The sequence below is a fragment of the Rhagoletis pomonella genome, unplaced genomic scaffold (genome assembly GCF_013731165.1).
Source record: "Rhagoletis pomonella isolate Grant_MI unplaced genomic scaffold, Rhpom_1.0 Rhpom_scaffold_00004, whole genome shotgun sequence".
NCBI classification, from domain to species: Eukaryota; Metazoa; Arthropoda; class Insecta; order Diptera; family Tephritidae; genus Rhagoletis; species Rhagoletis pomonella.
In genome coordinates this window covers 76,008,228-76,026,881 of record NW_023458558.1, presented here as the reverse complement: position 1 = coordinate 76,026,881, position 18,654 = coordinate 76,008,228, and the positions used below count along the sequence as shown (strand labels likewise).

Genomic DNA, 18,654 nt, shown 5'->3' with positions numbered 1-18,654 from the left:
AAAACAGTGGCCAAATTATTATACATTTAAAAGTTCAGCTTAAATTATGTTTTACTGACATAGAATATTTGCTTCCAAAAAAGTCACACAAATAAAAGCTGTGGAGTTAACAGCTGTGGAGTTTATGGTGGTTGGCTACCGTCCACAAATATAAATATGCACTCTGCATGGCTTTTTAAAATGGCAAGTCCAAAGATTCACTTTGCTGCACACCTTCCTTTTGGTCTACATGAAATTGCAAACACTGTTCATACATCCATTTTTTCATGTGCTAAAAATCGTACTTATGTAAAGGGCTACATGTCCAAAATTATTGCTAAGTGTTCCTAATTAATCAATCTTTGTATATTTATTGATTCATGCAAAATTGGGCCATGTAATATTAAAATTAACACATTTTTCTGCATTGTTTACATATTTTTATATGCGTTTTGGCATTTCTCTCTCGCAATTGCACCAAGATGACGTCACGCAAAAATTACGCTCAAAAATCCTCTCTCATTGGCGCAATCTTGTATTCTATCATTCTTGGATATAGACAACTTGACTGAGCCGGTCAGCGCCTTAATAATTCGTGTAATTGATCGCTGTCGTGCAGGGAGTGACTGTATATTTTGTTCGAAAAAAAAGTAACTACTTTTGTGGGGCGATGGCTGGAAAAAGTCAGACTTGGATTCCTCTGCTTGTTAATTTGTTCGTTATTTTTATTTGTTTACATTTTTATAAACGAAGCCTCATAGATGTACTTTTTCTATGACAATTTAATTTTTTGTTTACCTACTGTATGTACAAGCGAAATTTTTTCTACAAAATTTTTTATTTGAAGCAGAAATGCCCCTGGAGCATCTATGTATATGCATTTCTGCATCAAAAACAAAATAAAATAAAACACCAAATGTCGTTTAGGTTTTTTGGCAGCTATGCTCGATATAATACACAAATTTGGACATATGTCCGTACATTAGACTGGTTCAAAATATCTACATCTTTTTATTTTTTTCAAAATCCCCTGTGAAATAATTTGGGACAGTGATGAAAGATGCCTATCAAAAGCGCAGCTTTTAATATTAAGATTTAGTCGTCGCTCATAGCAAATTTCTATTTTCCTTTTAAATAACACAGGAAAAAATTGTTTCAATTTTCCAATTTCATAATTCGTTTTTAGGTCGACGTATCGGAATGAACGATATATGTATGCATATGTAAAAGTCACTCCTCCAAAAGTTATTCAAGATTAGAGTCAGCACGTTTTTTATACCGAGAAAAATGCACAATATCGCCAACAAGAAAATTGCCAAAAATTATTTTGTAGTCACTTCAAACTTGCGCCTGTTATCTATACATAGTATAAAAGAATGCCGAGATTCTTTGCACGCGGCAATATCGAAAACGACTGAACGGATTTTGACGCGATTTTCTCTAATACACTCTGTATCGATAGGAGAGTGACCTTTTTGTACTGTCTAAAAACTATAAGATCCACGGCGTTCGTTGGATCACAAAAAGTGAGGTTTCAAATTAAAGCTCTTGTCCTTTAGAAGAGCACTAATGTCTTATTTTTTGAATAGGGTTGCCACCTGTTAAGAAAATTACTAAATTCAATCCTAATAAGCATAGGCATCAGTTCTGCACCGTCACTGTCAAATGAAAAGACTTAGCCTCTACACCTTTTCCAAGAGTACTTCAGAAAGCGTCAAATGTATTTCAGAAACTGTAAAATGTACTTCAGAATAGTCAATTGTACTTCAGGAAACGTAAAATGTACTTCAGAATGGTCAATTGTACTTCAGAAACCGTAAAATGTATTTCAGAACAGTCAACTGTACTTCAGAATAGTCAATTGTACTTCAGAAACCGTAAAATGTTCTTCAGAATAGTCAATAGTACTTCGGAAACCGTAAAATGTACTTCAGAATAGTCAATTGTACTTCAGAAACCGTAAATTGTACTTCAGAAACCGTAAATTGTACTTCAGAAATCGTAAAATGTACTTCAGAAGACGAAAATTCGTACACATTGTAATTATTTAAATAGTATATATATTATAGTGATTTTAAATATATTTACTTTTTAATATATTTTTCAAATTACAAGTAAATTAGTTTGTTTGCAATGTCTATACATTTAAGAATGAAACAATTAATTTATTAATGCAGTTTTAAATTATGTACCAGCTGGCATATCGAATAAAGATTGTGCATCTGGGTGAAAAGTGGTTGAATGTTGAATGGCTCTGCCACAATCTCCACCAACAACTGTCGCTTTTGCCTTGGATTCAACATTGGCGAATATGGTCCAAGACGTAGGAGCGTTGCTTTGTCTGTCGCGTTAAAGTTGTTGATTGCACTTTCTAAGTGGGAGTGGCACGGAGCGTTATCGCATACAACAACCAGATCCCCGAGGTTGTTACCCAAGTCAACCCACTTCTGTAGCACTGTATGGATCCACTGACATGCCATATCAGCATAAAGCGGAAGGCTATATATTTGTTCATAGTCCGAATTTTACCGTGCAAGCATTTACTACATGGAGTATGTACAAGCGACATTATTATTTGGTCTGGGCGTTGACGAGGGAAAAGCGACAGTTGTTGGTGGCGATTGTGGCATAGCGATTCAACATTATACCAGTTTTCATCCATGCAGATGCACTATCTTTATACGACCTGGCAGTTGGAACATAATTTAGTCTGCATTAATTTAATTGTTTCATTCTTAAATATATAGTAGACATTGCGAACAAACTGCTTCTATGGACTTGTAATTTGGAAAATATATTAAAAAAATAAACATATTTAAAAATACTATTTTATATACCATTTAAATAATTACAATATGTATGTAGTAACTTTCGTCTTCTGAAGTAAATTTTACGGTTTCTGAAATACTTTTTACGGTTTCTGAAGTACAATTGACTATTCTGAAGTACATTTTACGGTTTCTGAAGTACAATTGACTATTCTGAAATACTTTTTACAGTTTCTGAAGTACAATTGACTATTCTGAAGAAAACTTTACAGTTTCTGAAATACTTTTTACGGTTTCTGAAGTACAATTGACTATCCTGAGTTACATTTTACTTTTTCTGAAGTACAATTTACTATTCTGAAGTACATTTTACTATTTCTGAAGTACAAATGACTATTCTGAAGTACATTTGATGATTTCTGAAGTACTCTTGGAAAAGGTGTAGATGTGTAATAATGTATTATTTTTCTAAGTAGGGTTGCCACCTGTTTGAAATCTACAAGATCTTCACCGTTCGCTGGATTACAAAAAATGAGCTGTCAAATGAAAGGGATTGGCCTCTAGATAAGCATAAATGTTTTATTTTTTTTTGCGTAGGGTAGGGTTGCCACCTATTTAAAATTGCTATCTTATCCTTACGTAGAATAAAGCAAAGTAAAGATTTTTAAACCACGCTATTCTCGAAAACTACTGAACGGATTTGGATGAGATTTTGTTTTATATATTCTGTATCGAAGGGGGTATTATCTTTAGTGCTTATAATATCCCTAGGGTTGCCACCTGTCTAAAAACTCATAAGATCCTTACGTTGAATCTCTAAAAGTGAGATATCGAATGAAAACGCTTGGCTTAGATCCGTGATGGGCGCACTAATACTATCACATTTTGAGCATGTGTTAGTGTCTTGCGAGAGCGAACGGCTCGGCCATTCAATCGATTACTTCAGTTGAAACGAGGGGGTTGTGCTCGCACGATTCTGGAATTCAAGAAAAGGCAAGCACAACACCAAATTTCCGACAAAAACTGCGTGCTAAGAAGCGTACAAACAACGCAACATGCCTCGGCAACAGCCAGACTGATTCTTTGGTTGAATTTGGTTTTTTTTTGTTGTCCGGCAACATAATGTGTGAGCGTATAGGTGTGAAAAGCATACAGTTAGCTGTACGCGTGATATGAAATGCCCATTACTGCTCTAGATGTTCAGTAATGTGTTATATTTTGAGTAGGGTTGCCAATTTTTTAAAAATTATAATGTCTTCACCGTTCGTTGCACTAAAAAATGAGGTACCAAGTGAAAGGATATAATATCCGAATGTTCAAAAAGCATTAGTTTTTTTGAGTGGGGTTGCGACCTATTTAAAAATAACCACAATTTCATTACTTAAGTACATCAGATTTTCACAGTTCATTTAATTAAAGAAAAAAAAAAGACAAGTGAAAGGGTATGATGCGATGTGCAATAAGCTTTACTTTTTTTTAGTGTGGTTGCCACCTATTTAAAACTTACCACCTTACATATAATACGTGAAGGAATTTTTATTAATTACATCAGATTTGCGCAGTCGTTAAATGAGAGGACTTGGCATCCAGATGTGCAATAAGGTTTTATTTTTCGAATAGAGTTGCCGTCTGCATAAAAAATTATAAGATCCACACCGTTCGTTGCATTAAAAACATAAGATGTCAAATGAAAGGGCTAAACCATTAGGTGTGCAATAAGGCATTATTTTTTAATAGGGTTGCCACCTGCTGCGTATATGTACTTATTTATGTACACATTCAGCGCGTGGCGAAGCCTCGCGCATAAGAGGCCGGCTAGTACTGGAATTAAATGGGCTATAAAACTGCATACTCAAAAGTGTGAAATTTTGATGAAACTTTATCGGTCATTCCGACTTAAAATCGAGTTATGAAATCTCAAAATTTAAAAAATATCTTTCCTATGTTATTTATAGCATATGAAAAATAGAAATTCGCGATGAGCGACCTCCAGAGTTAACATTAGGGGCAGTGCTTTTGACAGGCGTCTTTTTTCACTGTCCCAAAAATATTTCACTGGAGATTTTGAAAAAAAAAAAAATATAGCCGATTTTTTTTTAACCAGTCTAGTGAACATATGTATCTATGTTGGAATTTGTTTTCATTCACAGCGAATTTCGCAATTACTCATTGACATTTGCAATTTGTCGCGGTTGTCATTGTCGCATCCTGTGCATACGAAAGTGTTGGTTTACTTTGAGTGGTTCACGTGATTTGTATTTACAGATTAATGGTAATGACATGACGAGCGCATGTCACGATGCAGCGGTGCAATGCCTCACTGAACCGCAGCGGTTTGTGCGCTTAGTGTTACAGCGGGAGTACCGAGGACCCTTAGAGGCGCCTTTAAGCCCACGAAGTCCAGCTGTTTTGAATTCACTTAGTCCCTCGGGATATCTCGCAAATCGCCCAGGTGTGCTAGATCTCCGACTAAAATATTCCTTTCCATTATTTTAAAGTCGAATTGACTTAAGTTATTTTAATATTTTCTTCTAATAATTTTTCTCACTACAGCCAACTTTAATCGTTCTATTGGAGACATAATAACAGAGCAAGCTCAAACTAATTTGCAACAGACATCTGCACCAGCATTGGCACAACAACAGCCAGCCCAACAACTTTTTAACTATAACACCCAACCATCATCGTATGGGATAAACAAAAATTTTACAGCAACCAACGTAGCAGCAGAAACAATACCAACAGCAACTGTTAGTGGTAATATTGCCCCGAAAACCAACGGTTTTACGACCGCGGCAACGACTGCGTCGAATCAACAACTCCCACAACAGCAAATCGATAAGATTACGGGACAACCCGTTCCAGCTCCAAGACGTGCCAACTCTATTCCTTTGGGAGACGCGGTAGAAGAAACTATGCCAGCCAACGGTGATGCCGCGCCACATTCAACTACACCGACAAAACAGGCAACCACCCCAGCTACAGATGCTTCTTCAGAAACACAGGTATGTAAAGGTTTGATTTTCCACTAATCTACTATAGTTTATTAATTGTGTGTCTGTAAATGATTTGTATTATAAACGATACATAAAATACTCATTGGTTATTAGTCAACTATAATAATAGTTTTCGGTTATCATTACTCCATTCTACGTGTTCATTTATTTTTCCGAATGCAAAATTTTAGAAAATTACCGTCACTGCCGCTGACAGTTGTTGATAGCTTTGAAAATATGCACCCTTCACTTGTTTTATAATAGAAACAACAATTTCATTACACAAAATTCCAGTTTCCTTGCTTTCATTTATAAATTTAACTAGGGGTAAAGTATATGTTGCACTTTGGTATTTACTGACATCAAACACTACTTTTGAGTTGTGTTCATGATAGATCTGCAATGTGAAGCATAATTTTCCAATAAAATTAAAGTAATTGGTAAGTACGATAAGGGTATTGTAAGTATTATTGTATTATTGTAAAGTATTTTAGGTTACTGCAGAGTAAACGTTTGTAAGCTGGCGCGTTATATTTGTAAGTAAGCAAGGTCTTTTGTATGTAATACCTGCGACGCACATATGATATAGAAATTCCAATGTGGGTGTTCACATATGTTTGGTTATCAGGTTATCTGGTTATGTGGTTATTTGTTTATTCAGTTTACAACAATAGAAACACCATAGAATAATAATTTTTAACCAGATAACTAGGCAAGTGTGAACACCCACAATATAAATATTGTGTACAATTATTCGTAGCATAAAGGAGACGCAAGTGTGTCCCCAGCATAAATGACTTTTTATTAGATATTACTTATCTGTTCTGACCGACATCGAAAACATGTTGTCGTTGCTAAAACTGGTTTTCGACCTAAAACTTGTATTTTCGTCCGTGTAAAATCTGTCAAACGAAAACCAGTTTTGGCCGAAAACTACTTGAAAACTCACGTTCCACTCATTCCAATCGGTGTCTTCACTAGTTCTTTTCGATTATTTATCGAAGTGGAAGTCATATTTTATCATCTTTAATACGCCATTTCGGATTTATTGTTAATTGGTTGGCCTAAGTAAAATAAGAATGAAAGTAAGAGGTTGTAAATGAAAAGAAAATGAAGGAAAAGTATTTTGGTTTTGTTTTTGTGTAGCAAAACTGTAATCAAAAGATGTAAGAAATGTAAACGAAAACACTAACAGCCGGTGTGAACAGCCTTCATTCAGCCCATAATCCCAAATCTCGTTTCCAAAGTGTTTTCGTTGTCGGTCAGAACATGGTATAAGGCTAAGGTAAAAAAAAATCGAAAGAGATCAATCAATCAAAGATAACGGAAACTTATAACTTGTTTTAAAGATTACAGTGCCTGCTTTTAAAGGCTGTTGCCTGTAACTGATTATTTTTAAATTTTACAAGGATTTTATTAAATCCGTATGTTATAAAATTTATATAACACATGTGTTCAGGAATTTTATAACTATAACGGTTGTTTGGAACAGCCTGAAGGAATCGAGATACGTAGGTATAGACAATTAAGCGTTACGTGGCGTAGCTAAAACGTTAAAAAAATTTAAAAAGTCAAAATTTTAAAAAGGTTTTTCTTTATGTAAATACTAATTAAATGGCCCTTTATTTAGTAATGAAATTACAACTGTTGGTAGTAGAGATTTAAAGATATTAGTAAACATATGCGCTGGCGTGACGTTACAAAAAATCGAAGTGGATTTTGACTTGGGTTATAAAATTGCAAAACTCTTTGCGAATGGGTCAAGACTATTTATATAAAATTGTTTGTAGTAATATTTTAAATATTTAACCCTTTCAGTAAAATTGTTCAATATATTGGACAAACATTTTTTGTACTTAAAGCTCTTTTTTTCTTAAATAAGAGCTTTTAAAATAACAGTTGTTTTGAAAAAAGTATATTATTCTTATTTACCGCATTTCTTTTACTACATTTTCGGGATGCAGTTGACCGTGTTTTTTCACAAAAGTTAAAAGTGTCACAAAAATCGATATTTTGTAATGTAACATATGTGAACAAATTAACTATTTTTCGGTGGAATAGAGATCCGAAAAAATGTTAAATGTTATTCTCAGTTGTGAAATATATTTCGTAATAGAAAAAAAGAAAAATATTGATATCACTTCCCTGTAAAACTAAGAGTTTTATAAAATTTTTGAATTTATTTTTGAATTCAATGACCCAAAATTTGCCGGTAAACCAATTTTCAGATCTTTAGCTTCAGCGGCTGATTTTTTGTACTGAGAGGGTTAAGGTTAAATTTCGAAATCTTTAAATGTAGCGATATTTTCTACTCTTTGTTTAATCAGCTGAACTTTTTGACGTGGCTTCTTAACCTGTCGTTACGTTATTAAAATTTCCATTGAACAAGTTTTGTTAATATTGTTTTTTGAACGAATTTTTTAACGCAAAGGAACCATGCATTTTATGCCGAATATACTTTTTATTTTGACATCAGCGCCCCTAGCGGTTCCATTTTTGCAACATGCCCAGTTTGAAACAAATCAGAGCATAAATACGGCTTTTCAACATATCCACCTAGCTAGATCATTTTTCGCAAAAATGTTTCTGCTTAAATAACCAGTATATATAGAAGCCAAATTGGCCCATAAATATATTAGATATATGCATTTATTTGTTTTTCTCGTGGTAGACTTTCCGCTGGAAACACCCATATGCCTAAAAAAGTGCCGGTGTGCACATCATAACTTTAGTAAATATTTAGATATATTTGAGGGATTCACAATGGTGTCGTAAGTGTCGTATTGTTGTATGTCGTAAACTTTAAAAGCTTAAATAAATGTTTAGAGAACTTGAAACCACAACCAACTACTTTTTAACCCTGCAAAAATTCATAATATGACTTTGATGGTACTTTGTTAACCCCCTTAATATATTTTTTTAGGCGTTTAAAGTTTACCACATACAACAATACGACACTTCGACACCGTTGTGAATACCCCAATTATGTATATTCCTCTGGTGCGAAGAAGGGTTAGTTTTGAAAATGGCCAGACATCGGACAAAGAGCACCCCTATATACACACATATGTATGTAGGTCATTTAAAAAACTACAATGTTTCAGTAAATATTGAAGCTAATTCGCATAACAATTATATTTACAATAACTTTGTACAACTTAAAAAACGGACGATTACCGGTCACACTTAAGCCGTCATCGATTCGCCAACAGTTAGCGAGTGGCGAAACGAACGAGCTCAATGAGGTACAACCAAACTCGCTATTGTCCATCCTTGCTAGCTAACTTTGTTGTTGCTTTCATATGCGAAACTTTTCGTTAAGCGACCGGAAATCAAAAATAGCGAGCAGAGAAGTGGCTATTACATGAATAACGGGTTTGTCGATCTCTACTAGTCTCAGTGCAATTATTACTTTCAGGAAATATGTCACTAATTTTCGCAAATACGAAAACACGATATTTCGCCCGAACTTATGCTTCTTTACTTGCTATTAATAAATGCTCATTGGACAATACTTATAGTCACAAGTAATTTTTAGCAAAAAAGAAAATCCGACTTCAATTCTCATAAAAAAAATATATATATATCTCATGATCCAATGATCGGATCTAAACCAGATTAGTATGAGACCACCTCTGAGACACTACCTTCCCGATGCGAATTATTGAAATCGGTTGACGTGGTCCAAAGTTATGCGGTAACATACATAAAAAAAAAAAAAAAAAAATTCCGACGAGCTGATGACCTCCTCCTTTTTTGGAAGTCGGTTAAAAAAAAAAACTTTAGTGCCTTTTCACGCGCTTTGGTTTCCGCAAGCCGCTTTGCGACAATGTATGTAACCGGGCACCGGCTTGTGTAAGAGCTACTGTAAATCCTTTTTTGGTTGTTGGTGTTTCCAGAAGGCAAATTGGCACTGAAGATGGCGAAACGCCGAAACCGGTTTTGTCACCAAACCAAATTTGACAAGGGATGATGGAAAAGTGTTCCACAGTAGGTGCATCCTCATATAATTGCTTTATGCAGAACGTGTGAAATGGCCCTAATGGTCCTATGCTTAATTAAGTCATCTGTAATAATTTAAGAAGCTACAGAATTCCCTTTATATTAATATCTCTGTAAACCGGTTATGATATTATTTAATTTAAATTAACAGCAGCAGTCCTGGTTTTTTTGAGTCTAAATTTGTTCCGTAGGCTTATGTACATTAATTATTGAATTTCATGTACGAGTGTACATGTATGTATGTTGTTTAGCCTCTTTCATTGAAAGGTAAGTAAGCGCGAATTTGTAAATGTTTGCGGTAAATTATGAATTTCACATTGCAATGGTCTACACATAATCACTAAATTAACTATAGCGGGACAGCATAAAATTGTTGATGATATTTTCTAAATAATTATTCGCCATTAAAAAGGACATACATATACATACATTTTTAAATTATTATCTTATCCATTGTGTGCTAATCTAAAATAAATTAATAATAATTATATTTAAACTTAACCACAATATTTCTTTGTGTTTGTACATTGCATGGCTAAATAGCATAGCTAAATGTGTACTAGGCGAATTTATTATTGTATTTTCCAGAGCCTAGTGTAAACTCCTGCACCCCATGGTATACATATAAATATATATCGATCCCTTTACTCCTGCATACACATACATACTACATACATATAAACTTACTTTTATGTTTAATTACTGCAAAACTTTTGTTTATGTATTGTCGGTTTTGTTTTGTTTTGAAATATTTTAGTTTAGACTTTTCATGTTTGTTTATTGTTCTATATAGGGAGCATTATTATGATTACCCGTTTCTTTGCCAATCGACGAAGGACTTTTATTTGAGTTGTATTGCATTTACTTTTGAGTATATACATAAATATTTTTAGGTATGCCTTTGGTTAATTAAAATACTATATAAATTGATCGCAAATTTGCTTTAACACATCGACACTAAAATTTAGTTTTTAAGCAGAATTTATAACCCAAAAACCTAAACAAGCATTATTTTCTCTTTTTCTTTCTTTTGATTTAATAAATATTTTTGAACCTATTTAACAAAAATGCGAATCAATCAATCAATGAAACGAAATGAAATGTCATTGAAACTACTACCACCAAAATTTAAAAACTTAAATAAAATTTGTATGAAATTTATCTAATGCTGGGGATCACTATGCGCCCAATGTAGATGCCGCCACTCCGTCCGCTGACAAGTGAAGATTTCCAAGCGATGATACCTGCGCATTTCCTAAGCGGTGGCAGTCAACATCAGGTTAATGTGGCGTGTGGCAACGAAGTGGGCGTTGGGCCCTCGGTCACCGTAACGGTGAACAAAGCTGTTCCAGATCTGCCCATGTTCCCCGCCGCGCCCACAGAGCTGGGTCGCATTACTGAAACGATCACAAAATCCACATTTACGGAAACCGTAATGACGAGAGTCACCGATAACCATTTAGCGGAGCCATTGATCAGTGAGGTGATTATCAAAAAATGAAAAAAGAAGAATACACAAAATACATGTGTACCTACAGATGTATGTAACGTACTTTCACAAGTGAGCACAAAACGTACAAAATGTATTACAACCGTACAAAAGTACATAAAAAACAGTTGCAGAACACTCTTTGAAATCACACGGTATACACCAAATAAGGAAAGATCTATTGAGTTTTTAGTTATTGCACTTTTATTTGCATCCACTGATTTTATTTGACAATGGGGTCGTTTTTCATTCGGTTCTCCAAATTTATTCCATATAATTTTTTTTGTGTAAATAAAAAATAAAACTCCAATTTCTAACTGGATGCTTAAGGTGCACCTATAACAAATAACCAACATTCAATCACAAATTCTTTCTATGGTTTATGGATTTTCAACGATTTTTAAGTTGCAAGTGCTTCTAACAATTTGAACGAATGCTTAGATATAGGAAAGTAAACTACATACGTGTACGTACGTTACGCATTAACGCTAGCAAATGGAGCATGCAAATGTAAATCCAACTTTTGAACAAGAATTTACGTGAGCGAAAGCAAATATGTATTTCATTCTGCTCTTTTCTGTATGCTTCTTATTACATAATTGGGTAAAATAATTAAAGAACTTTTTAATACAATAAGTTAGTCAAAATATGTTATATTTCATTGATTAACAAAGACTGGGTTTGCATTTGCATGCTTCAAACAAATGAATTATTTTTTACATTCATACATAAGTTCATACAAAAACTTTACTGAAAATAGCTATATACTACATTCATACATATCGTCGTTTAAAGTGCAAAACCGCGTATCAACAAAATGCAAAACCGCGTATCAGCAAAATGCAAAACCGCGTATGTGAAGTTGTAGAAATTATTTTCTAAAGCGTAAAAACACTCATATTTCAAAATGGTTCTCTTTTTTATAAAGCAATCGCATTTCTGGCTAGTATATTTCAGGACGAATGGATAAGGATTGAGCCAAGAGCTTGTGTGAGCAAATCCAATTTTTGGCAGCCAATGTCAGTTACGCGGTTTTGCAGAATGACGATACGCGGTTTTGTACTTTAAACGACGATATGTATGTATGCGAACATGTTGGGTTATGCATGTAAATATTTCAACGGCTTATATTCAATATCTGGAATTTTCACAAAAATGAAATTTTGTTAGAAAACTCCACTGAAGACTTAACTGTCATCGATTATGTTAATGTTGACCTTGTATATCGCTTGTGAGCAGAATTTACTACAATTAATATCGGTGATGACAGTTAAGTCCCAGTTGGGTTTTAACATCAGAAAGTAGTTGTTGTGAAAATTGCAGAAGAAGGCATTGAATATAAGTCCTCGATGTGTGTTTTTTTCATGTATTTTATCGTAAGTATCTACACATGTAATATGGTTTAGATTAAAGTGGTGTGCATGCAGGAACTTTGTTTCTCATTTTTAATTTTATACATTTTACTTATTTGTTGAAAGAACGTCATAACTAAAAAAAATCCAAAATACGAGAAAAAAGCTTTAATTAGGGTTTCCGCATTGTACAGAAATAAATAAAAGCCGAAAGGCATTATTAATGAAAAATAAAATGGATTTAAAGAGCTCTATAAAGTGACATTTTCATAAAAATTTTAAATTTATAAAGCAGTGGAAGTCTTCTTTATGTGTTATGAATTTGGGTGTAACAATATAAAAAATTTAAATCAGGGAACGTTAGTTTCTTGCTTTGATAAAAGGCAATTGCTTGATTGCTAAACAAAGTGGAAATAAGTAAAGTTATAAGGTTTGAGACACGCTTGACGGATATCGTTTTTTTTTACCTTCCTTTTATTAACTCGGAATGTAACTATGTAATACTGATGCGCCTAAAAGATGCAGCGATTTCTATTCTTAAGTTACATACCTGATGACCAGTGTTGCCGCGAATCATTTTTAGCGGTCCGAATTTCGTCCGAGTTTCTAGTCTTTTTAGAAGCAGAGATGTTGGCTATAACACAGTGTCGAATACCATATGCTTTCCTAATGACAATATTTTTTACAAGCGTTTGTTTGCTCCTGAAAAGTACTCATTTTACGTTCGATAAATTGACATGGTAGGGACGATATAAGGAATTTTGGAGACCCAACTTGGTTGTTGTATCAATATTTGCCACGTCCATTATTTTTAAGAAAACAACGAAACAATTTTTTTAAGGTCATTTCTGTCAGTTTTAGTATAGTTTAGGCTGAAAGCAAAATTTGAGCAACGCAGTCGCGCAGAAAATCACAAATCTTTGTTTATCTAATATGGTATAGGCGGATAAAGACATGTGCGAAGAAAGGTTAAAAGAATCATATCAGAACCAAATCTATAAATTTTAAGAACCTAACAAATTACGAAAAAGAAATGGCCTTAAATTTATTTTTAGACGTTATCAGGATTCTAGCGACTCTCTGGAATGTCCATCCACGACAGACCGAAAGAAATGTTTCACAAGATATTAGACACAACTAAGTAGATCCAGTACAAAACATCAGCTATATTCCTAGTTTTTTGCCGTGTATTAACTTCGTTAAGACAAACGCCACTATTATTTTGAATAGCACAATTCATCACTTTGGTTTTGTTTAACGCCGTAGTGTTTTTACATGAAACCTTAAATATACTCAAATATATCTGGAAATTACGTTTTAAACACTTGAGCTTCTAATTTGCTAGGAATGATCCAGCTAGACATAAATTCTTCTTTAAAAAAATTAACCCATAAAAATATCAACGAGAAAGTGGACATAAATTGTTGGTTTTTATGAACTGAAAATATGAAATTGCCAGTGGAAATGTGGATATTATATTTTGCCTTTGAAATATACACATAAAGTATGGACGGTAAAAAGTAGACAACGACTAGCACCCCTATTGCGAGTGTCGAGGAAATATGGGCAATCCGAAGCAGATACAGAATTGAGTCATATATGAAATTAAAGGTTAACCGAAAATTTTCAGATTTCAAATCGGGGGTCCACTAACAGAAATGTAAACTTCTAAAGAATCCCTTAATTTATTCTCAAGCAACGCATTGCATTCACACTGATATAGTTATTGTATTGTTGCTTAGAGCAGATGTGCTCGATCAGTCTCAATATGGTGTGTGACGAAAGAGCATCAAGAAGGTTTTAGTTAGAAAATATTTTGAAGAGCTTGAAAAGTCGTATTTAATTTAATTACACACAAGTAATAGGAAGTATTAAAACATGGGTGTCAAACAATAACGAAATCTTTAGTGGGAACGTATAGATTATCTGTGAAATGTTAGAAAAGGGTCGACGGCTGTTTAAAGCTGTAAATTCAAATTATTTAATAAGTTAAATGAATTAACAAAAGATGTGCATCAATCACAATGGTAAGTTATTTCTAACCTACATACATATATTATTATGACTTGCGAAGCGAATACATTTGGTGAATAAACATGAAATTTGCATTAAGAAATTTCACAGTGCAAAGACCTTATACAAGTTTGTACAAGCGAGCAAATTTATTCGCTTCGCCAGTCACAATACCAGCCTGTAATATATATGTATCACAATATCAGATGAAAGAGATTCAAGAGCTTTTAGTTAAAAAATACCTTTGAAGAGGTTGCTGTTTGAAAAGTCAATTTTGACTTAATCCATCACTGAGTTGAAATATTTATCCCACTGTCAGAGGAAAGATATTTGAAAATACTTTTGAGTAGGGTGGCCACCTGTTTCAAAAGTCTAATTTACTTAAATTATACAAAGTTATACGAAATGTTAGAGTATGAGCGTCAAACGAAAGAGTTTTAAAAAGACTTTAGTTTAAAATTATTTTTGATTAGGGCTGCCACCATCGGTTCTTCACGGCATTCCACAAAAAAGTCCAAAGTTATCAGATCGCAATTCGGTATCCAATTGACAGCTCCGGGACGATGGATACCAGGATACCACGATTACCTAATTTGGCGGGCAAAATATCACTTTTTGTGCCATGATCAAGTCCATGCCTTCAAATTCCGGTCACAAAAAATCGTATTGGTGTCAAAAGAAAGAGTTTTGAGAAACCTTTAGTTTAAAAATATGAAACTAATTGCCTTTTCAAATAATAATTGCGTTTGCGATTAAGACTAATAAGGCTCTTGGGTACAGGGATGCCGTTTGGATCTAAATAGATCCAATTGGATACATTTTTAGACGAATTTTTGCGGGATACTTATTTTTTCCGGTCAGTGGATACCTTTTTAAATAGGACAAAATTTTATTTTTCCTATAAAGTTTTTTTCATTCAAAAATCGATTTTCATTAAAGATGGTAGAAAGCATTACGTTTTCTGAACGTATGAAGAATCGCTACTTAAGCGTGAAATTAAAGCATTTTATTTTTTGTGAACGAAGCAATGAACATATGAAGAGATCTCACCAAAATATGTATAATCGCAATTGCTTTAATTAGCTTAAAGTATGCTTTAAGCAAGATCTTAATATACATATCGTCGCTTAAAGTACAAAACCGCGTATCAACAAAAAGCAAAACCGCGTATGTGACGTTGCATAAATTATTTTCTAGAGTAAAAACACTTATATTTCAAAATGGATCTCTTTTTTATAAAGCAATCGCATTTCTGGCTAGTATATTTCAGGACGAATGGATAAGGATTGAGCCAAGAGCTTGTGTGAGCAAATCCAATTTTTGGCAGCAAATGTCAGTTACGCGGTTTTGCAGAATGACGATACGCGGTTTTGTACTTTAAACGGCGATACACATATGTATATAAAGTAAATTATACTCTTTCTGTAGTAATCTCTTTCATATCACATATTTTCATTTGTTAATTTAAAAAGAAAGAAGATTTCAATGTAGTTTAAAAAACTAACTTTGATTTATTTAAGGAGACTTTTATGAATTTTACTGAAAAGACTTTGAATACACTCTAAAAAATTTTTGTTTATTTGCGCATATTAAGAGAGGTAACCAGTTTCCTCTTTTAATGTGTGCAAATTCGCACGCCGTGTAATGAAATTAATCATTGCCTGTTTACTCTTACATACCAAATTTGTCGCAAGAGCAAAATTACACATAACATGTTTTAAAATAAAGTAATGTTTATTATTAGTGGGAAATGAGTAGTCCACTTGCAAACAGCGTTATGTGATTTTATAATAGAAAGCCATAAATTTGAAAAAGTGACTACGACAACAAGTAACATTTAAATTGAATCTTTTTTATTATTACCTGAAAATTTGGATAAATAGGAGCCTTATAAAATTGTAACATAACATAACATGTCATAAGATAACATTAACAGTATATACGACCTAAAGCAGCTTTCTAAGTTCATCAGAAGATTGATACTTTTGAAAGTTCATAAATAAGTATGATAGCGACTTTTGGAAGAAGACTTAACATTTGATGCTATTTTTTCAGAATATAAAAAGATTTTGCACTCTGTTGTTAGTGGCCTACTTTAAATACTGGTACGTAATCCGCCAAAAACTAAGAATCGAAAAAATTTTACATAGCGCACTTTGCAAGTAGACTACTCAAATGTATTTGTAGTTTGAAAATTTTTGCAATTTTAAACATTCTATATATGTGTATTTATGTGTATATTTTAAAGATCTCAAGGTCAAAATCAAATACTGAACATCTTATACGTATATTTATTAAGATTTTTGTTGAAAAATAGATACTTTTCAGTAGTAGTTTTACATGCTCTTTTTAGAGTGTACTTGCTATTTATTATATTTACTTTGCAAAATACTTATGCACAAAAAATGTACTTTATAAATTGAAATTACAAATGTTTCATTTTATGCACATGTATATTCCAAGTCCTTAAGATGGGTTAAATTATGTCTTTTTCATGAAAATGTTTGGTTTTCTTACAAATTATGAGATGTATATGTAAAAAAAGAAAATTGGATACATTTGGATACATTTTTGGCTTGGTCAGGGATACTTTTTCTTGAGACGTCGCGGCAACACTGCTTGGGTAGATATTTGGGAAGGTTTGACTATATCTTAAAGATGACTTTTTTACTCACGGCCAACTGTACGTAGCTATGAGTAGAATAAGGTCCCTCAATAAATTAAAAATTAAGTTGCGCTCTCAGGTCTCTAGCAATAAAACGTTAAAAGTTTCTTTTTATTTAATTTAAGTTATATTTTTATAGAAATATAGTTTCTTCTTTTATCGTACAAATCCAAGTATCAAACTTTGTGCAATATTAAAAAAAATCAGCAAACTTTCGTAAAAATCGAGAAAAACACTCTAAGAATGCAACGGTTATTTTTAGACATTTGAATCTTGCACTTTATTGTACTAATTAATTGAATGGGCTACAAAACTGCATACTCAAAATCTTTCTAAGAAATCTAATTAAAACACATATGAAAGTCTAAGTTCGGGCGGAGCCAAACATTAAATACTCGGCGCAAGTACTAAGTATATGATTTTCACCTTTCGGAAAGCTACCGCTACATGGTAAGCCGGGGTGTATCAGTTTTGAGTAAATTAGCGTCCTTAAATTTCGAAATATTGAAGTTTCAAGCATTTCTGAAATTTACCGTTATATGAAAAGCGGCCTCTATTTTAGTCCGATTTCAATAATTTTCAACGTTTTGCTTTTATGTGGCAAGCACAATAACCATAGTTTGGTACAAATTGGTAGAAAGGTTACCGAGATACATACATATATGTGATCATAAGTGGGCGCCCATTTTCCAAGATTTTATCATAAACGTATTTCTTGGTAAAGAATTGTTCCAAGCATCAATTTTGAATAAAGTAGCTTTAATATTTCTTGATTTATCGAAGATTTCGTATTTCTCCAAATTACCGTTATATGAGATGTGGGCGTGGTTATTGTCCGATTTTAAAAAATTTCGGCCATTTGGTATGCTGTAGCAAGGCTAACAACTGTTTGGAAGAAATTGGTGCAGCGGTTGCCAAGATATACACATGTGACCATAAGTGGGCGTGGCTACGCCCATTTTCCAAAAATTTATAATCTTATTTTTCGTCTAAAAATTATTGTAAGTATCAATTTGAGTGAATAATCTTCAGTAGTTACTAAAATATCGCAGTTTTCGTATTTCTGAAAATTACCGTTATATGGAAGGTAGGCGTGGTTATTGCCCGATTTTGCCCATTTTCGATACCATCCGTCCTACGCCCGAAAGAAGTGCACGTACAAAGTTTCGTTAAGATATCTCAAATTTTACTCGAGTTATCGTGTGCACAGATGGACGGGCGGACGGACGGACAGACAGACAGTCACCGCTTATTCGATTTCTCTTTTCATTCTGATCATTTACATATGTATATATTTGTCTATATCTATCTCATTTCGTTTTGCCTGTTACACACAACCGTTATGTGAAGAAAGTTATAATACCCTTGTGAACAAGTGCGGTCGGGTATA

General features: G+C 33.4%; 1 protein-coding gene across 1 annotated transcript in view; it reads left to right on the top strand.

Annotated features, from left to right (window-relative positions):
* LOC118738082 overlaps positions 1–18,654 on the top strand; it is a gene marked incomplete at its 5' end in the record, with an annotated part of 312,005 nt that overhangs the window by 94,801 nt on the left and 198,550 nt on the right. Inside the window, 3 exon segments of the mRNA XM_036469005.1 lie at positions 5,013–5,199; positions 5,301–5,752; positions 10,941–11,228. Of these exon segments, the coding sequence (XP_036324898.1) occupies positions 5,013–5,199; positions 5,301–5,752; positions 10,941–11,228 (927 nt within the window).